The sequence below is a fragment of the Callospermophilus lateralis genome, chromosome 11 (assembly GCF_048772815.1).
Source record: "Callospermophilus lateralis isolate mCalLat2 chromosome 11, mCalLat2.hap1, whole genome shotgun sequence".
In the NCBI taxonomy this organism is placed as follows: domain Eukaryota; kingdom Metazoa; phylum Chordata; class Mammalia; order Rodentia; family Sciuridae; genus Callospermophilus; species Callospermophilus lateralis.
Genome location: NC_135315.1, coordinates 21998633 through 22019596, shown reverse-complemented (window position 1 = coordinate 22019596; position 20964 = coordinate 21998633). Strand labels below are relative to the sequence as shown.

Here is a 20964-nt window from a genome sequence, read left to right as displayed (position 1 = left end):
GGAAGAAATCAAGGTTCCAAGATAGGAAATTACTGTATTATATCTTAAGAAACTGGAACCAGTATCCTCCTACCCTACAGAATCACTGGGGGAGTTCTTTGAAATGTTTAAGTGGGCAGGGTTTCTTTCTGGTCCAATTTAAGGCCCCTCAATAGGTTCCCTAAAGCCTCTGCCAGTGGGGACTTTCCACCCTTACAATCTGCTGCAGGCCAGAGCAGACTGTCCACTATCTTAACTTCGGACACCTTTCCCCAACCCCTCCCCGCTACTGTACTAAATTCTTGAGCAGTTTTCCACACCCCCACCCATGCCTTCTGCTAACCTTCGTCCATACAGAGAGTGGACCCCTATCTTTTATTAAACTGCAGTGATTCTACGCAAACACACTCTCCCCCATTCATACTCCCAGGCTGCAGAGATTTGGTGAGGGAGGGTTGGGGAGGGTGGAGGTGTACTAGGGATTGATAGAACCTAGGAGCACTTTACCACGAAGTTACATCCCCAGCCCTCTGTTTTTAAATTTTGGGACAGGGTCTCGCTAAATTGCCCAGGTGGGACTTGATATGAGATCCTCCTGCCTCAGGCTCCCGAGTCCCTGGGATTATAGGCGTGTGTGCCTGCCACCGCCGGGCTAGGCTGCAGAGAAAGCAGTAAACTACAATCTGACAAGGAAGTCCGGATCCATGGGTTTCTTCCTACTCCCCAATTCCGTTTATTTAAAACCCAACAGCCTAGCCCTCCTCCGCAGCCTTCTTTTCTTGCCCCGCGCTGGATGCCCCGGGCGGCCGTTGAGCACGAGCCTGGCGGATCCCAGCGGGCACTCGGGACCCAGCAAATTCCTCGAGCCTGGACGCAAAACCCGCCCGGCAACTTGTGACGTCATCTCGCTCTACGCTCGGATAGGCCCTACCCACTCCATTCTAGTTGGGGTACTCTTAGAGTCCGTTGTAGTCCAGGTTGGAGTCTGAGGGGACCTCTCGTGGACACCCACAGAAATGCACTCGAGGAGAAGTTAAAATCAACACATTTAAGCACTTCAAAGAAAGCCCCACAAACTCATCCAGGCTCCTCCCCGTCCTTCCTCCAAGATCCGCCTTCATCCTGCACTTCGGCTGTTGATTTCTTTCCCCTTAGTTGACTCGGCCATCAACCCACGGGGCCTGGCGTTTCCCAGAAGACCCAGCGCCGGGAAGGGGTTTGCAGCTGCTCCGTCATCGTGCGGCCCAACGCGAGCCCGCGCTTGTGTACAGGCCCGGCTCTGTTCCTGATCCCTGGTACCAGGATTCACGCGAGGCCCCGGCCTCGGTCCCCGGACTAGGCCGCGACTCCGAGCGCCATGAAACAGGAGGGCTCGGCGCGGCGCCGTGGCGCGGACAAGGCGAAGCCGCCGCCCGGTGGAGGGGAGCAAGAACCACCACAGCCCCCGGCCCCCCAAGATGTGGAGATGAAAGAAGAGGCAGCGACGGGTAGCGGGTCAACCGGAGAGGCCGACGGCAAGACGGTGGCGGCAGCGGCTGAACACTCCCAGCGAGAACTGGACACCGTCACCTTGGAGGGTACGGGAGCCCGGGTCGGGGAAATACCAAATCAAGGGTGACAGCGACCCGAGTGATGCGGATTCTCCCTGGAACACCAGCGCAGCCTCCACCACCCTCGATTCCTTGGGTTCTGTCATTGGGCCTGGGGTCTGGAGTGCCTGCCCCCACTACCCTGACACTCTTCTGACCTACTCCATTTACATCCTATCCAAATGATTCTTGCACCCCCGCCACATGACTTACCTCTTTAGAATCCATTGTGTGTGCATGTGTAAACTTGTGTAAAAGGTGCATGAATAATACAGATAACATGTTTCCTTAGTTTAAAGAGTGTACAAAGGGTTTCTGTTGTCCTACCTGCCCTTAGTAAACTTCCCTAACAGCGCCATTTAAACCTATTTTATTGTTTACTTATGTCTATAGTTGAAGTGCCCAAATGATCTCCTCTCCTTTCAGATCATTACTCCCTTTTTATATCCTAAGTGTTTAAACACATACACACTTTCAACTTTATTTGAACTTTTGGCGTTTTTGAGTTCCTAATTATCACTTTGACCTCAACTACTATATACCAGTACCATTCTGTCCAGGACCCATTTCTTTCCTCCTGGGTGCCGTTTCCCATTCTCTTTTTCCTCTAAGCATCAGTTTTGCATTTCCCATGTAGAACATCCTGTGCACATTTGGAGTGGGTAGAGAGAGACTTCCCATGTGACCCTGATTCTATTTTCTGGCTTCTGGATCAAGTGGGACCAGACTACTTATTTAACTGCATGAGAAACTACTTTAAAGCATTGAGATAAGTAAAGCTATGCTCCTGGGTGATGCTTTTGAGGATTTGATAGTGTTGACTGCATCAGCTCCTGCTCTGAAGTTGGGCAACAAGATCGTAGAAGGTCCTTTTATCTAAAACGATAGCTAGTAGCAAAGGTGCCATTCAGCATTACCTATGGGATAATAGATATGTGTTTATTTTTTTCCTTTTTTTTTTTTTTTTTTTGTAGTTGTAGATGGACAGAATGCCTTTATTTTGTTTGTTTATTTTTATGTGGTGCTGAGGATCAAACCTAGTGCCTCGTGCATGTTAGGCAAGCACTCTACCACTGAGCTACAGCCCCAGCCCTACATATGTTATAAACACTTTCATTTTCTTTTTTTGGGGGAGGGTAGGGAGTACCAGGGATTGAACTAGGGACACTTGACTATTGAGCCACATCCCCAGCCCTATTTTGTATTTTACTTAGAGACAGGATCTCACTTAGTTGCTAAGGACCTGGCTTTTGCTGAGATTGGCTTTGAACTCAAGATCCTCCTGCCTCAGCCTCCCAAGCTGCTGGGATTACAGTCCTGCACCACTGTGCCTGGCAACACTTTGATTTTCTTGTTTTAAAGTAGTTTTTGTTCATCAATTTTGGGAAATATAAAAAGTCTAAATTAATAGGGGAAAAAAATCCAACCATAGTTATCTTTTTTTTTCCTATGAATTTTTGATCTAGTCTCCCATAATTGAGATATACAATTTGGGTCAAGATGTAACTAAGTACAAATAATTTTCTACTTTTTTCTTTTTTCATTTAACATCTATAAAGATAACATTCAATTTATTCCAGAAACACATATCAAATACCTAGTATATTGGTTAAGAGTACAAGCTCTAGAATTAGTTTCCTCATTTGTATACGTGAAAGGGATAGAACCTATTAAATGTTAGTATATCAATAATGTGTTCCATATACCCTGTGCTAATTACTGAATATTCAAAGGTGACTAAAAACTGCCACATTGCACATCTGAAATATTTGTAGGGTTTGAAGGTATAGCTTAGTGGTAAAGTGCTTGCTTAGCCTGCACAAGGCCTTAAGTTCAATTCCCAGACCCAAAGAAATAAAATAAAAGTATTTTTAGTTTCATTCTTTTATAAATAGCTTTACATTGTTCCTCTTTGTGTCCAGGTGTTTTTGGTTTTGTTTTGGTACCAGGAATTGAACCCAGGAATGCTTAACCACTGAGCCACATCCTCAGCCCTTTTCTATTTTGAGACAGGGTCTTGCTAATTTGCTGAGGCTGGCTTTGAACTAAGATCCTCCTGCCTTAGCCTTCCAAGCCACTGGGTATGCATCACCATGCCTTGTGTGCCCAAGTTTTTATTTTTTTTTTTTATTTTTTTATTTTTTTTTAATATTTTAAAGTTGTTCATGGACCTTTATTTTATTTATATGTGGTGCTGAGAATCGAACCCAGTGCCTTATGCATGCCAGGCAAGCTTGCTACCACTGAGCCACAATCCCAGCCCCAATGTGCCCAAGTTTTTAAATCTATTCTTATAATTATTTCTTGTGCTGGGTACATGAGCATGGTCCTGCGTCTGATCCCCAGTATTGGGGGGAAAAAAAATTTTATTTTTTTAAGTATACGTTCCCAGAATCTACATGCCCAAGTAAAGTTTTTGATACTGTCTAGAAAAACTGCTGATTTACATTATACTCGCAGAAATATTTTTTTTTAGTTGTATATGGACACAATATCTTTATTTTTATGTGGTGCTGAGGATTGAACCCAGTGCCTCACATGTGCTAGGCAAGCACTCTTCCACTAAGCCACAACCCCAGCCCAGCAGGAAATATTTTTTATGCTACAATGTGTTTTCATTTTTTAAATATTGCTAATTTGGTAATATTAACATTTGCAATTATTCAAATACTAGCCAAATATATTTTGTGTGACTGTTTGCTAATTGCCTTTCCTCTTCTGGTTTATGACCATTTTTATTTTGAATTATGGCAGTAGAGTTTCTCTAAACTATTTATACAAGCTTTTTTTTTTTTAAAGAAAGAGGGAGAGAGAGAATTTTTTTAATATTTATTTTTTAGTACTTGGCGAACACAACATCTTTGTTTGTACGTGGTGCTGAGGATCGAACCCGGGCCGCACGCATACAAGGCGAGCGCGCTACCACTTGAGCCACATCCCCAGCCCTATACAAGCTTTTTATAGGAAAAAAATATGAATCTTTGGTTACATTTTCTGGTAATATTTTTTTTTGTTGTTTACACAATTATTCAAAAGGCTTTTCCTTGTCTCTTGGTTTCTGAAAAAGAGTGTATAAATCTATAAATATTGCTTAACCATATTAGGGCAAAAGAAGTGATTGCATATTCTGCCCTAGAAGCTCCCTAGAACTGCTTGCCCAGAGTGGTGATAGAATAAGAGGAGTTGGAAGTAACATCTTTTTCTTCTCTTTTACAGACATCAAAGAGCATGTGAAACAGCTGGAGAAGGCTGTTTCAGGCAAGGAGCCAAGATTTGTCCTGCGGGCCCTGAGGATGCTACCTTCCACATCACGCCGCCTCAACCACTATGTTCTGTATAAAGCTGTGCATGGCTTCTTCACCTCTAATAATGCCACTCGAGACTTCTTACTATCCTTCCTAGAAGAGGTGAGTGGGTCAGTTGAGCTTAAAAGGTATGGACATGGCCTCAGACCTCCAGGATAGAATTGAAGACCTCTCTTACAACCTTTTGTGGCATCAGGAGTGAAACCAGAGCAGCATATTTAACACTTACTTGCCCAATAGCAAGGGATCTATCCTTCTCTTGTATGCTGTTATTCTTCTAAATCAGGGAATCCCTGATTTAGGAAAAAAAAAAAGCAAAAAAAAAAAAATCAGTATTTAAAAAGAGTTGAGGTATAGCTCAGTGGTAGAGGGCCACTGTGTAAAGGGTGCATGAATAATACAGATTACATGTTCCCTTAGTTTAAAGAGTGTACAAAGGGTATCTGTTGTCCTACCTGCCCTTAATAAACAGCCCTAACAGTTAAACTCATATTTGAATTGAAATCCAAACTATTTAGTACCTATGGGACTTGGATGGTGACTTAATCTCCCTGTACCTTATCTTCTTCATTTGTTAGATGTGATGAACAGATTAGAGGTAGGGTGGAGCTAGTACAGAAAGCTCTTAAAACAGAGCCTGGCATATCATGGATGCTGATGAGGTCTGTTTATGAGTGGCTGTGTTCTCCATGGCAGGAGAGACATCTCCTTTGTACTTATGGAATTCCCTCTTCATTCATGGTACAGTCCAGATCTTAGCCTTCCCAAACCTCTCAGACTTTCCAGCCACTGGCATCTCCCTAAAATCCTGTGCACTCAACAGTCTATAGATGTGAAAATCCCTGGAGGCAGAACAATGAAGAGTTTATTACCTGGGAAAGGAGGAAAGCACACCCTCCCCACCCCCACTTTAGATGGTTTTAACCTTCACATCTCTAAAGTCACCACGTGATTAATTTTGGGGCTGACTTAACACATTATGTCTTCCAGTGTCAGTGACTAGATCAAAAATAAGTATTACATATATATGTCAACTTTATTTCCTTTGTTCCCTCTCTAAAAAAAACCACAACTTTTTCTTAGTCTCATTTTGCCTCTTTTTCCCTCCTTGCCATACTGGGGATTGAACCCAGGGGCCCTCTACCACTGAGCTATACCCCAACTCTTTTTGAATACTGGTTTTTGGTTTTTTTTGGTTTTTGTTTTTTGTTTTTTGCTTTGTTTTTGTTTTTTTCTTTCTCCGCTTTCTAGTATCCTTTATCTGTCTGTATTTTTCCTTATCTCATGGTTATGTCTGAAAATGAGTGTATTGAATCTATAAATTTTGCTTAACTGTATAAGGGCAAAAGAAGTGATTGTATATGCTGCCCTTTAATAAGAGGCTCCCTAGAACTGCTTGCCCAGCCCTTTTTATTTTTTTGAGACAGTCTCCCTAAGTTGCCCAGATTGGCTTTGATCTTGCATTCTCCTGCCTCAGCCTCCTGAGTAGTTGGGATTACAGGCATGATTCATTATTCTCCGCTTATATCATTATTCTTGAGTTCATCTTTAGAATTATATCACTCATTAAGCCCTGTCTGGTAGGATTTACAATGGTTCCAGGTGTAGTGTTTTATTTATTTATTTATTTTGAATTTTTTTTTTTTTTTAAGAGAGAAGGAGAGAGAGAGAGGGAGAGAGAATTTTTAATATCTTATTTTTTAGTTATCGGTGGACACAGCATCTTTATTTTATTTTTATGTGGTGCTGAGGATCAAACCCAGCACCCCATGCATGCCAGGTGAGCGCGCTACTGCTTGAGCCACATCCCCAGCCCCTATAGTATTTTAATCTCTACTTAGATTAGAGTCTCTTTGAGGATTCCTCACATTGTTCTCTTTTTTTTTTAAAGAGAGAGAGAGAGTTTTTTAATATTTATTTTTCGGTGGACACAACATCTTTTATTTTATGTGGTGCTGAGGATCGAACCCAGCGCCCTGTGCATGACAGGTGAGTGTGCTACCGCTTGAGCCACATCCCTAGCCCCTCACATTGTTCTTTATGGTCCCATTGTATTCAGAAAAGAAGCCTATGATACTTCTCTACCCCCTTTATTTTTTAAAAAAACAGAAGGCTTTTTTTTTTTTTTACTTGTAGATGGACACAATACCTTTATGTTATTTGGTTTTAATCTTTATGTGGTGCCAGGGGGATCGAACCCAGTGCCTGACAAATGCTAGGCAAGCACTTTACCACTGAGCCACAACCCCAGCCCCCTCTACCTCTTTTTTGTATTTATCATATAGCCAGCCTCCTTGGCTCCCTCAGGAAAAACTGTCTTTGTTTTTTTCCTGGTTCTGGGAATTGAACTTGGGGGCACTCAACCACTGAGCCACATCCTTAGCCCTATTTTATATTTTATTTAGAGACAGGGTCTCACTGAGTTGCTTAGCACCTTGCCATTGCTGAGGCTGGCTTTGAACTCTCGATCCTCCTGCCTCAGCCTCCCGAGCTGGGATTACAGGTGTACCACATGCAGTGGAAAAACTGTCTTTTTTATTTTATTTTTAATCTCTAATGCCTAGCAAAATCTTGGAACATAAAAGGTATTCAGGAAACATTGAAACACATTGTAGGTGCTCAATAAATTCTCAGTTGATTGATCTGATTGAGCTCTTCCATGGTAACTTTCTCCTCTCCCAGCCCATGGACACAGAAGCTGATTTACAGTTCCGGCCCCGCACAGGAAAAGCCGCATCAGCCCCTCTCCTGCCTGAAGTGGAAGCCTATCTCCAACTCCTCATGGTCATCTTCCTGATGAACAGCAAACGCTACAAAGAGGTATCCAGGATACTGGGAGAATGTAGTGAACCCAAGCAGTGTGAGGGGTTTGTGGGGAAGATTGTTCCAGGTGAAGAAATGGAGATGATCACTGTTTTGTTTTTTTTTCCCCTTAAGAACCATCCTGCACACTCTTTTCCAAGTGGGTATGTGTTTGACCTCAAAACCAGGGAGATCCCCCTTCTACTTCTTTCTGGGCACCATGGGAAAGGGCTGGCCATGGTCATTCTATCCCTGTCTTTGGTTTGATACCAGTATAATGGATTCTTTTGGGAAGAGAGGAGGCTTGAAGACAAAGATCTGGGTTCCAATCCTAACTGTATCTTAGGCAAATTTAATTTCTCCTAGCTATATGTAAAAATGAGAATAACTGTGCACTTTACAAAATTGTCACTAGTATTGCTTTAAATAACATGCTTAGAGGCTGGGGATGTAGCTCAGTTGGTAGAGTGCTTGCCTAGCGTGCACAAGTCCTTGGATTCAATCTCCAGCACCACCAAAAAAAAAAAAAAAACTTGTTTAAAAAGTTTTTTTTTTTTTTTTTTTTTTTTTTTTTTTTTTAAAGAAAGAGTGAGAGAGAATGAGAGAGAGGGAGAGAGAGAGAATTTTAATATTTATTTTTTTAGTATTTGGCGGACACAACATTTTGTCTGTATGTGGTGCTGAGGATCGAACCCGGGCCGCACGCATGCCAGGCGAGCGCGCTACCACTTGAGCCACATCCCCAGCCCAGTTTAAAAAGTTTTTAAACACTTCTGCACGAAGTAAACTTTCATAGTATTTTAATAAATGCCAGCTGTTTTTATGGGACTAAAGAACTCCATTTTGGATATAGGTTAAGCATCCTTAATCCAGATGCTTCAAAATCTGAAATTTTTGGAGCACCAACATGGTGCTATAAAAGGAAAATACCACCCCTGACCTTATATGACAGGTCTTAGTCAACAGATATGCACAAAAAGTACTGTATAAAATACCCTAGGTGTGTAAGATGCCTATGAAACATGAGTAAATTCCATGTTTAGATTTAGGTTGCATCCCCAAGATATCTCATTATGTATATGCAAATATTCCAAAATCTAAAAGAATCCTAAATCCAAGATACTTCTGGTCCCAAGCATTTCTAGTAAAGAACATTCAATCTGTACCACACTTCTACCACCACCACCCCAGCTAGGGCCAGCTTCCTCCTCAGTCATAGCCACTTTCACAGAAGGCTGCTTAAGAAATGAAAGGTGGGGGCTGGGAATGTGGCTCAAGCAGTAGTGCGCTCGCCTGGCAAGCATGCGGCTCGGGTTCGATCCTCAGCACCACATACAAATAAAGATGTTGTGTCCTCCGAAAACTAAAAAATAAATAAATATTAAAAAAAATAGTAGATCCCCTTGTTTAAAAAAAAAAAGAAATGAAAGGTGTTACTCTTCAACTCCTTATTTTGTATATTTCTTTCCTCATCCCTGTTTTGTTTGTTTGTTATTGAGATCAAATTCACCCCTTTGATGTGTACAGCTCAGTGGTTTTTATTATATTCACAAGGTTGCACAGTGGTCAACACTAGTTCCAGGATACTTTTTTCACCCCAGAAACACCATACCTGTTAGCAGGTATTCCCCATCCTCCCCTCACCCCAGTCCCCAGTAACCACTAATCTGCTTTCTGTATCTATTGAAAATTTTCCTACTCTGAATCACAATATATGCAAAGAAGCCTTTGCATCTGGCTTCTTTCACTTAGCATAAGGTTTTATAGATTTATCCATACCTAGTGTGCATCAATCAGTTCTTCATTCCTTTATACGACTTAATAATATTCCATTATATGAATATACCACATTTTGTTGATCCATTCTTCAGTCACCAAGGAACATTGGGTTGTTTCCGCTTTGTTATTATGAATAGTATGGTTATAAACATTTCTGTACAGGCTGTTCTGTGGACATGCTTCGAGTTCTCTAAGAGAGGAATCAACTGGCTCATATGATAGCTCCATGTTTAACCTTTTGAAGAACTGCCACTTGATTCTTTTGGCTTCTTCCTCAGGCACAGAAAATCTCTGATGACCTCATGCAGAAGATAAGTACTCAGAACCGCCGGGCCTTGGACCTTGTAGCTGCAAAGTGTTACTATTATCATGCCAGGGTCTATGAGTTCCTGGACAAGCTGGATGTGGTACGCAGGTACAGATGGCCAGGTCCCCCTTGGCAGCCCTTCATCATCACTATGGAACTATGGGCATGCAGAGAGCAATGAGCTGGTGGGTATAAAGTACCCAGCAGGTAGTGGGAACAACAGTTTATATGCCCTGAGTATGGAGGGGTGATCTTGGACAAAGGAATGGAGATAACACTGGACTGTTAAGAACTGTCTTCCCACGGGGTGTGATGGCATGTGCCTGTAGTCCCAGCGACTCAAGAGGCTGAGGTAAAAGGATCGAAAGTTTAATGTTAGCCTCAGCAATTCAGTGAGGCCCTCAGCAACTTAGTGAGACCCTGTCTCAAAAAATAAAAAGGGCTGTGGTTGTACCTCAGTGGTAAACACCCCTGAATTCAATTCTGAATACCAAAAAGGTGGGGAAGGAAGGAACTGTCCTCTGACTCTTTTTTTTCACCCCCACATCAAGGGAGGACTGAGAAGTAGGTTAGGAATGAAAGGAAAAACTGGAAAATATTTTCCCCTTCTACTCAAAACCTACAGTGGCTCCCCATTTCTCTCAAAGAGAAACCAAAATCCTCCCATTAGCTCATAAGGCTGACATGTCCTATCCCTTACCACCTCCTTGACTTCACCTCTTTCTGCTCTGCCCAGCACACTCGGTACCCTCAACCCCATTAGTCTCCTGCTCTTCCTTGAGCAGGCCAGGCGTACTCTTCCTCAGCCTTTGCACTGGCTCTCCCCTCTGCCAAGAAGGCTTTCCTCCCTGCCTTCTTCAAGCCTCCACTTAATTGTAACCTTCCCAGTGAGTTCCGCAGTGATCAAGCTATTTGAAATCACAATCACATCCTTGCTTCCTGCAGTCCCCATTGCACTTACTCTGATTTCTTCTCAGCCCATACCACTGCCACCACCATCTGTCATGCTACGTAGTGCCATGAGCATTGTCTCTCCATGAGGTTCCCTAAGAGCAGGGTTTTATTCTTTTTGTGCAGCTAGCATGGCACTTCACACAGCTGCCAGTCTAGAGTTGAATATTCAGTGAGTACCCAGAAAAGCAGTTTGTATCACAATTTTAGGAATCAAGAGAGAATGCAGAGTCAAAGACAGTTCAGAGAGTTGTGGCTTGAGGCCTTTGACATCCTTTCTTTCTTGAAGCTTCTTGCATGCCCGACTCCGGACAGCCACCCTCCGGCATGATGCAGATGGGCAGGCCACCCTACTGAACCTCCTGCTGCGGAATTACCTACACTACAGCTTGTATGACCAGGCTGAAAAGCTGGTGTCCAAGTCCGTATTTCCTGAGCAGGCCAACAACAATGAGTGGGCCAGGTACCTCTACTACACAGGTGAGTAGAGGGGTAGAGGGGCCTGACGACAAATCTGAAGAGGTCTCAGGCTCACTTAATGCAAACTTTCTAAGGGTTGGTCCGTGTGCTCTCTGGTGATGGCACCACTCTCATGACCATTCTTCTTTCCTCCACTCCAGGACGAATCAAAGCCATTCAGCTGGAGTACTCAGAGGCCCGGAGAACGATGACCAATGCCCTTCGCAAGGCCCCTCAGCACACAGCTGTCGGCTTTAAACAGACAGTAAGTAGCAGTTGCCATCATTCCTTCACCTCTAATTCATCTGATACCACTTCAATTTGCTTTGATGTCCAGGGTGCCAAGAAAGGCTTCCTTAATCTTTGTCATCCCAGAGGTTGCTTCAGCTGTCTATTTATGGCTATTATTTTTCAAAGCACAGTAAACATGCCTTCAGCAGCTTGTGTTCAGAATATTCTCCTCGGGAGATAGGTTTTAGAATATTCTTGATTCCCAAGCACTCCTGTCAGTTATTCTAGGTGTGGGCATGGATTGTGTTGATAAGCCCCAGGCTCTATTTTATCTGGTCCTTCAGCGCACATCTGAGATCAGTGCTGTCTGTGGCCAGGGAACCCAGAAATTTTCTTGAAGCTGATGGGCTCAGGTGGAGATAAACCTTGGCCACTTAAGAGCTGTGGCAAGGAAGTTTTGAGCTTTGACTTTGGTATTAGGCATTGTGATGGACAGGAAATGGCATTCTTAAGGAATCAACATTCTTTATTTCTTCAAAATGAAGAAATAAAGAATGTTGATTCAGGCTTGCAGGCCTGAATAAGGTCTCAGAAAGCAGTAGCTCAGATTTGGACTTTGTTTTCCCCTGCTGAAGACCTCTGCTTCTGCCTTCTGCCAGGACATATACCACCCTCAGTGCCCAACAGAGAACAGGGTGGATACGTTTAATTATTGGGTCAGTATAATGGAGATTCCTTTTGTATCTCTTCATAAAGGCAGAGAAAGACAAATTTATTTTTGGTCTAATAATTAAAGAGATCAAAAAGTTTAAATTTGAACTGATTTTTGGAAGATGGATAGAATTTTCATAGAAAGAAATGATTTTCCAGACACATTGGCATGTGAGCAAATGATTAGATTACTTAAAACCTAAATCACACTAAAGTGTCTTTTAAGAAGCTGGGTGCATGCCTGTTATCCCAGCAGCTTGTGAAACTATGGCAGGAGGATTGCAGGTTTGAGCCAGCCTTAGCAACTCACTGAAACCCTGTGTTAAAATAAAAAATAAGGGGCTGGGGATGTGGCTCAAGCAGTAGCGCGCTCGCCTGGCATGCGTGCGGCCCAAGTTCGATCCTCAGCACCACATACAAACAAAGATGTTGTGTCCGCGGAAAACTAAAAAATAAAATATTAAAAAAATTTTAAAAATAAAACGTAGCGCAGTGGTAGAGTACTTACCTAGCATGCTTAAGACTCTGGGTCCATTCCTAGTACTGAAAATAAACCATAACAACAACAAAATACAAATAAGGAACACACAGAATGTCTGGTGCCAGGGGAAAGGCTTTTTGGGGCAAAGCAATATTTTCAAACTAGGCATAAAGTTTCCATTTGTCCTGTGGTGGAGCCAAGTGGCAGGAAGGAGCAGAGAGCTAGAGTGAGATCTTTGGCCAATGTGAGAAAGCCTGGGAAGATGAAAGGGGATGTCTGTATGTTTGTGCGAGAGCCTGCTTCCCTCTGCCCTTCCCTTTACCCCTAGACCCCAGTTTACTGCATGGGAAGTGCCTGGGGTTCATATTGAAGGCGGGCATTTCTAATAGGCTCTCAGATGATGCCAGTGCTGCTGGTACATGGACCACACTATGAGTAGGTGCGTGGCTCTGGCTCATGTCCTTCAGGGATAGAGGAAGGCCATTTAGCATCTGTTGACACAACTGCCTTCTCTCAAAACCTGATGTCTCTCCTTACCTCTCCCCCCACCGCCCCTGCTGAAAACACCCAAATTTATTATCTTCACTGAGCATGGTGACACATACCTATAATCCCAGCTACTTGGAAGGCTGAGGCAGAAGTATCACAAGTTTGAAGCCAGCCTCAGCAACTTTTTGAGGCCCTAAGCACCTTTGTGAGATCCTGTCTTAAATAAAAAAAAAATAAATAGATAAAAGGCTGGAAATGTAGCTCAGTGGTGTAGGCAGGGCTAATGTTCCTCTGTGGAGGCTCTAGGGAAGAATGTATTTTTTTTTCTTTTCAGCTTCTGGAAACCACTGGTATCCCTAGGCACGTGGGTTCCTTTCATCTTCAAAGCCAGTAGCAATGGACTGAATCCTTGTTACATTGCATTGCTCCAACCTCTGCTTTCTTCTTGGACTCTGCCTCCTTTTCCACTTTTAAAGACTTGCCTTGAGTTCTCCCAGTGTCTTAATCCACCTGGGCTACTAAAATAAAGGGCCATAATCTGGATGGTGCATAAAAAAATAGATAGAAATTCATTTCTCCAAGTTCTGGACTCTAACAATCTGAGATCACAGAACCAGCACAGTTAGGTTCTGGTGCGGCTCTTTTCCAAGTCTCACTGTGTCCTTGCTTGATAAAATACCCTTACTTCACTCATTCTTTCCCTCCTGTTTTTACATAAAGATAGCTTCTCAACTGTATTCTTGATCCTGTTCCTTCCTGTCTTCCAAAGCCTTGGCCTGACACCTGTCCACTTAAAGTCTACCCAGGAAAGAATTTCTGCTGCTTTTCCCTCAGGCAATCACACCTGCTCTGTCCTGGCCCCTCACTGGCAGTCCACTGGCCAAGCACCTCAGTCATTTCTTTCCCTCTGCTTCTTTTTACTTCCCCAGTTCCCATCAGAACACCTTGAAAGCTTACCTGCTCGTAGTAACATCCACATTCTCTCCTCCAGTAATCTTGCACATTCAGAACTTCAACCCTCGCCTCTGTTACTTTTCATTCAAGTCCATTACTAACCATGTGAGTTTGCTTGGGCTGCCACAAGGCACCACAGCTTTGGTAGCTTAAACAGAATTTAATTTTGTCCTAATTATAGAGACCAGAAGTGCAAGATCAGGCTGTCAGCACAGTTGCCTTCTTCTGAGGCCCTCTCCTTTGTTTGTGGATAGCCATCTTCTTCCCATATTCTCACATGATCTTCGTTCAGTGGGTTTCTGTGCCCTGTTCCCTTAAAAGGATGCTAGTCATGCTGGGTTACAGCTTATCTGTGTGACCTCATTTTACCTTAATTATCCTTTTCTCCAAATACAGTCACATTTTGAAGTCCTGGGGGTAGTCTTCAGCATCTAATTTTGAGGAAGGATATAAATCAACCCAAAACATTAATTCTGACCCCTCTTGTGAACACCAGACCTGTAACCCCCTCATCACTGTAGACACTCCCCGATTCTTCAAACTCAGCCTGTCCCTAACATATTCCTTTTGGCCCTTATAGCCTTTCCTTCTACTCTGCAAGAACCTCGGGGTCATCTCTGACCTCCCCTTCCTTTTCCCCCTTACTGAGTTGACTGCTGAGTTGGCTCACGTCTTCAGTATTTGCCTGCACTTTCATGTTGCCAGCCCCCTTCTTTGAGTCACTGATCCTCCCCCTAGCATTCTGGACCATTGGGACTGGTCATTCTTCCCCTCTCTAGCAACCCAGCTCCCATGCAGTTGCTAACTAAGCAGAGCTTAGGCCTGCCTTTCCTTTGCCCAGGAAGCCTCCCTTGCTGTCCATCATCCACCCAGTGGAAGGTCGTAACACTTTTGTGAGGCAGACAGGCCAGGTGCTGTTATTCTTATGTTCTTTTGAGGGATGAGGAAGCTAAGGACCTAGTGTATCAGCACTTCCTGGCTCGCGCAATTAAAAATTGGACCTCAGATGTCCAGGTACACATTCTGAACCTCTCAGCCTCACATTCAGGTTGGCACATTTCTCCTGAGGGCTCCCAGGCACTTTTCCTGCCTCTTTAATCTTCTCTCTTGGCTCAAATGTGCTCCCTCCTTTTTCTCTTTGTCAGAATCCTTAAGGCGCTCATTAAATTCTACCATTTCCATGGATTTCTCCTCTCACAGGGATTATGCCAAGCAACAGGGCAATCTCATGGGGATATGTGGGGGGTGAAGAATCTTTGCCCAGCTGTGAACATAATCACACACTACCATTTTCACCGTCACCTCTCCTGTGACATTAGCTGTCTGTGTCCCTGTGCCTCCTGCTTGGTTGGCAATATCCTCCACCATAGTTTCCCTTCCACAGTGCTAACCCTATAATGGGCGCCATTCAGAAACACCTCACAATCCTATGGAGGCGGAAAGGCCTCATTTTCCAGCCAGTCTTCTGTGTCTGTCCCTTGCTCCCTCGCTGAGGTCTGCCAGGCCCTCCCTGTGCTTCTGCCTCTAGCTAGATAAGTAGCTCTACACATTGTCCCCCTCCTCTCCTCCAGTAACAGTCCACCCATCAGCCTCTCCAGAAGATACAGTCTTCCCCAGGCCTCCTATCCTGTCTGTCCTCTGTCTGCTTCAGAGTGTTGCCTTTGCAGAGCAGTGTGTGCTCTGATTGCCCAGATGAAACTAAGCTGAGGGCTCTGTGTGGCCCAAGGGTCAGCTGTTCTCAGTACCTGGCTGCAAAGATGTAGCTTTGATTCTCTGCCCAGCATGGGTCCTCCGGGATTTTCCCCTCCCAGGGAGCCTCATCTCAAGGCTGCCCCCTAGTATGTCTGACTGATTGAAGCCCCATTTCATTTTCTTCTTCCATGGTGGGACTCCCTGCCCACTGTGCTCCCGTGTCATGCCCTGTCCAGGTGCACAAGCTTCTGATTGTGGTGGAACTGTTGCTAGGGGAGATCCCGGACCGGCTACAGTTCCGTCAGCCCTCCCTGAAGCGCTCACTCATGCCCTACTTCCTTCTCACCCAAGGTAAGGCCAGTCCCCTCCCAGAGCCTGCCAGAGCCCTTCTTTGGCCTCTCTGATGCATGTGCCCATTTGCATTATCTAACCCATGCCTGTTCCCCCTGCAGCTGTCAGGACAGGAAATCTAGCAAAGTTCAACCAGGTCCTGGATCAGTTTGGGGAGAAGTTTCAAGCAGATGGGACCTACACCCTAATCATCCGACTTCGACACAATGTGATTAAGACAGGTATGGGTCCAGGTCTCTAGCAGGGTTTCTCCAAGGGACAGAGTCCATACCAACCCTGCTCACCCCAATGCACCTTCCTCTCCAGGTGTGCGCATGATCAGCCTCTCCTACTCCCGCATCTCCCTGGCCGACATCGCTCAGAAGCTGCAGCTGGATAGCCCAGAAGACGCAGAGTTTATTGTTGCCAAGGTGGGGCTGGGTCGGGAGCTGTGCTATCCCAGGTTCTCACCTTCCTGCCTGTTTCAGGGCCAAAGTGGGAGGAGATTGGCCAGAAGGGAATAGGTAAAGCAGTGGCACAGTCTCTTCAGGAGTGCCAATCATTTGCAGAGAAGCCAGGAAGTTACCAGAAAGAGTGTGGGTGTGACTTTGTGAGAGTGTAAGGATGACCAGACAACAGGATGGGACAAGAGGTTCTTAGATAGGCATTCTGGTAACCTTTCCTTCTTTGGGGGGTTTGCAGGCCATCCGGGATGGCGTCATTGAGGCCAGCATCAACCACGAGAAGGGCTATGTCCAGTCTAAGGAGATGACTGATATCTACTCCACCCGGGAACCCCAGCTGGCCTTCCACCAGCGCATCTCCTTCTGCCTGGACATCCACAACATGTCTGTCAAGGTGCGAAGCCCTTGGCTGGGGCCCAATCGCCACCTACTTCTGAAGCCACTAAAGTGGGCAGACAGGCGCAGTGGGGGAAGGACTCTACCAAGGTTCCATAACCACTTTCCTGTGGGACACTGCTGCCTTCTGTTGCGCCTTAGGAATGTGATTGCTTGCGGGGCACCAGACAGGGATGCTGGCTGCAGGGCTCTAAGTCCGTGTTCTCTGAGCTAATGGTTAGGTACTGCCTGCCTGCCTGCTTCGCAGCATTGTTGAGTAAATGACATCACCATGTGAATTCAGGCACATGGCCAAATCTAAACCATATAAAATGTAGGGCTGGGTTCCACAGGGGTGATAAGCCCTTGTCCTCTGTCAGGTATTGAGTGTGATGCTATTATTTTGTGCCTACCATTGTTCTTTTCTCCAATCTTCTCCCAGGAAACCAGGGATATTACTGTCTTGCTTAAAATCTACCAAAGCCACAGTCAGTGGGACATGCAAGATCCTTTGTGATCTGATCCCTTCTCACCTCCCCTTCTACCATTCCTTCCACCCCCAACTTGTGCTACCCCTTAGGCTAGGCTTTTTCACATGTGAGCCCTCCACCTAGAAGGCCTAGTCCCTTTCCCATAACCAGTGCCTCCTTCCTCCCTTTTCTTCTCTCTACCAAAGAGCAGGTCAGCAATCCTTCCCTCCAGATCCTTCCAATCTCCCGTTTTAAGCATTTACCACCTGGTATTATAATAATTCATTTCTGTGCTGGGCACTACCACACCTACTTGTAATCCCAGAAACTTGGGAGGCTAAGGCAGGAGAATGCCAAGTTCAAGGGTAGCCTGGGTAACTTAGTGAGACCCTGTATCAAAAATGTTTTAAGCCTGGCACAGGGGTGCACACCTGTAATCCCAGTGGCCCAGGAGGCTGAGGCAGGAGGATCATGAGTTCAAAGCCAGCCTCAGCAAGTGAGGAGCTAAGCAACTCAGTGAGACCCTGTCTCTAAATAAAATACGAAATAGGGCTGGGGGTGTGGCTCAGTGGTCAGGTGCCCCTGAGTTTGATCCCTGGTGCCTAAAAAAAGAAAATGTTTTAAAAAGGGCCAGGGTTGCAGCTAAGTTGTAGAGCATCCCTGGATTCAGTTCCCAGTACTACAGAAAATAAAAATAATTCATTGTTGCACCCAGCTCCCCAGTCAGCTAAAGTAGAGATGGTCCCTGGTGTTCAGATCTTGTTATGGTAACCTTGGAGGGGTGTGTTAAGTGACCACCTCCCCTGTGGTTCCTCCCCCACCTTCATCCTGCTCTTCTTCCTGCTCTACTAGGCCATGCGGTTTCCTCCCAAATCATATAACAAGGACTTGGAGTCTGCAGAGGTGAGCTTCCTTCTTTTTTGACCAGACCGAAAGGTCGACTCTCCATTCAGAAAGCGGGGAGGGAAGTGTGTGGAGAGCCAGGAGCTGCTCTGAGCTTGGGCAGTCCCTGGCCGTGGGTGAAGCACCTAGGGAAAGAGCCCAACCAGCCCTCACCCATCTCTCCCCAGGAGCGGCGTGAGCGAGAGCAGCAGGACTTGGAGTTTGCCAAAGAGATGGCAGAAGATGATGATGACAGTTTCCCTTGAGAGGGGGACAGGGTGGGGGGGGTGAGTGGGGACTGGCTCTTTATCTTTCCCCCTAAGGGGTCCCCTGCCCAGGGATCTGGCCCTTTTTTCCCATACACAGCTCACAGGCTGCATACGTGCAGGGGGTGAGGGGTGCTGGGAGCCGGCCACCCCTACCTCACCCCAGGCCCCTCTCCAGTGGTGACTTAGCACACAGTGGGGAGGAGGGCAGGCAAGCAGCCTCCCCAGGGCAGGGTCCTGGCTAGTGGTGTGGGCAGCCGGAGGGGAGGGACAGCCCCGTGCTCTTTTCTAGGCAGTTAGGCCTAGAGTTGGAACATGTGTTGGGTTGTTCGTTTTTTTGAGACTTCAATTATGATTTTTAAAACAATAAAAAGTTCTCCAAAACTCCTTGTACGTCCCATCAGTAACTGTGCTTTGCTCTTGCTGCAGTATTGATCAGCCTAGATTTTTTTTTTTTTTTTTTTTTTTTTTAGGGCTAAGAGTCCTTGCCCTAGATCTGAGGACCAGTGTGTCTGTAGAGAGGGGAGCAGAGGAGGGTGAAGAGGCTGAGCTGGGGTCAGTAAGGAGGGCTCGGGTTTACTTTTACCTGACTCAAATACAGGGCAAATCACAAAATCTCTCCAGTTTCCCTTCCTTTCCTACATTATCAAAAGAATCAGACTCAGTGGCCTCTTGGTTTTTAATGTCAGAAACCTAGGCCTCAAGAGGCTCAATAAAGGGCAAGTGTCTGATGCTCCACTAGGGGGCACAGGGGAGCAGAGTATGGTCAGGTTGCAACAGGCCAACTTTGGCCCTATGGGGTATGGGTGAGCTGCTCCCTGAGCATAGTTGGGGGTTAGCAGGGGCTACGGGGCTGTCTCCAGGTAATTCCAGATGAAAATAGTGAGGAAAACATAGGAGGAGGTTGCTGGGGAAGCCATGTCTTCTGCCTGTTGGTGAGCTCTTCTAGAGCTGGGCTCTGGCCTCCTGGCCTCAGGTGCTCATGCACCATGCAAAGTGCACCATGCATTCCTCACCAGCTACAGAATGATTCAACGTGTGTTTTGACCCAACCTTGCTTGTGTTCCCAATTCCTGCCCTGGTCACAGTGATCTGGCATGGCCACATCCCTTAAGCTAATGCCACCTCGATGTCACAAAGTTGGCTGTGTTGAAACAGCACCACCTCCTGTTTCCCAAACTCACTCTGCAATGAGTCCTCTTCTTGCCTTGAATATAACCTTTGCACTTATTTTAAAATGGTACTGGGACTGGCAGCTCTTTTTAAAACTGATTTGTTGTATTTTCCCTTCCTTCCTCTCCCCCCTCCCTAACCATGAGAGTAACAAGATTAACCTTCCCGGCTAGGTTGAGTTATCTGGTCTGCTCACCTTAGTAGGAAGGAAGGAATCCTGACTTTGGGGTTGGCACTTGCAGATCTAAAAAATGCCAATCTCTCAAGTCTATAAATGAATTATGACCCCCACAGGGCACACCTGGAGTTTTCCTCTCTTTAAAAGATCTCTTCCATCTGGGCATGGTGGTGCATGCCTGTAATTGCAATGACTCAGGAGGCTGAGGCAGGAGGATCACAAGTTTGAGGCTAACCTCAGCAATTTAGTGAGACCCTAACTCAAAAAATTGAAAGAAAAGAACTGGGATGTAACTTGGTGGGGGGAAAGTACCCCCTGGGTTCAATCTCCAGTACTGGGGGGGGGGGGGAAGGTTTCTAGCAAAGAATCCCACTGAACTACCTTCTTCCTTGTTCTCCAAACCTTGTCCTCATTATTGGAGCAGCATCAGGGACAGGGACTAAGCTTATGTATCAACTCCTGAGTCTGTGGAAGATGATTTTATCCTAGTGTCCAGATTCTTAATGTTTTGTTGTTTGTGGTGCCGGGGATGGAGCCAGGGCCTTGTGCGTGGTTGGCAAGTGCTCCTTGCTGCACAGTTTCTCTTGCCCCGCCACTAGTTGTAAGGATTCTGATCTTTTCCCTATTTTATTCTCTGATTTTGCTGACCAAGGGTGAGGCGGGCCATGGATGCAGAGCACCATCTGTGTCCTGCATGTCAGATGTGTAGGGGGCAGAGCACGGAGGTGGCCCCAACCTGAAGCCCACTGCACCGCAGGCTGCGCTGTCTCCTCCCGGCCTGAGGGGGTCTGTTATCTGGTTGGTCTGTCTGGTTCTGGATCTCCATCCTCCCGGCCTTTGACCTCTTTACCTGACCTCCAAACTTGGCTTTCTGTGGTTAGGAGGCTAGTACACACAGGAAGGAGCAGGGGCCTCATCTCTCTCTAGTCCGCTTGAGGTTTCTAGTTACAGCGATGCCACCTCTATGAGGTTATGAATCTTAAAAGTGCTGGCATGGCCACATCCCTTAAGCTAATGCCACCTCTCTTGGCTGGAAAAGGATTGGTGAATTTGTCACGTCACTCTCTTAGGGGGAATTGGGTTTATTTGCCATGATT

General features: G+C 45.6%; 1 protein-coding gene across 1 annotated transcript; it reads left to right on the top strand.

Annotated features, from left to right (window-relative positions):
• The first annotated feature begins 1165 nt into the window (after positions 1–1165).
• Positions 1166–18900, top strand: Psmd3 (proteasome 26S subunit, non-ATPase 3). Its single transcript, XM_076870618.1, has 12 exons — positions 1166–1556; positions 4785–4975; positions 7556–7693; positions 9733–9869; positions 11002–11192; positions 11333–11436; positions 15966–16080; positions 16182–16301; positions 16387–16490; positions 16762–16917; positions 18221–18271; positions 18439–18900. Exons 1-12 carry the CDS (start codon positions 1337–1339, stop codon positions 18514–18516), a joined length of 1605 nt encoding a protein of 534 aa, XP_076726733.1. The 5' UTR covers positions 1166–1336; the 3' UTR covers positions 18517–18900.
• The last annotated feature ends 2064 nt before the right edge of the window (positions 18901–20964 follow it).

What these genes read in the sequence shown, in the direction of transcription:
- Psmd3 (XM_076870618.1), top strand. Translation starts at nt 1,337, where the DNA reads ATGAAACAGGAGGGCTCGGCGCGGCGCCGTGGCGCGGACAAGGCGAAG. An exon ending in AAGCTGGATGTGGTACGCAG is followed by an intron (nt 9,870 to 11,001) that starts GTACAGATGGCC and finishes TCTTTCTTGAAG; the next exon opens with CTTCTTGCATGCCCGACTCC. An exon ending in CTGTCGGCTTTAAACAGACA is followed by an intron (nt 11,437 to 15,965) that starts GTAAGTAGCAGT and finishes TGCCCTGTCCAG; the next exon opens with GTGCACAAGCTTCTGATTGT.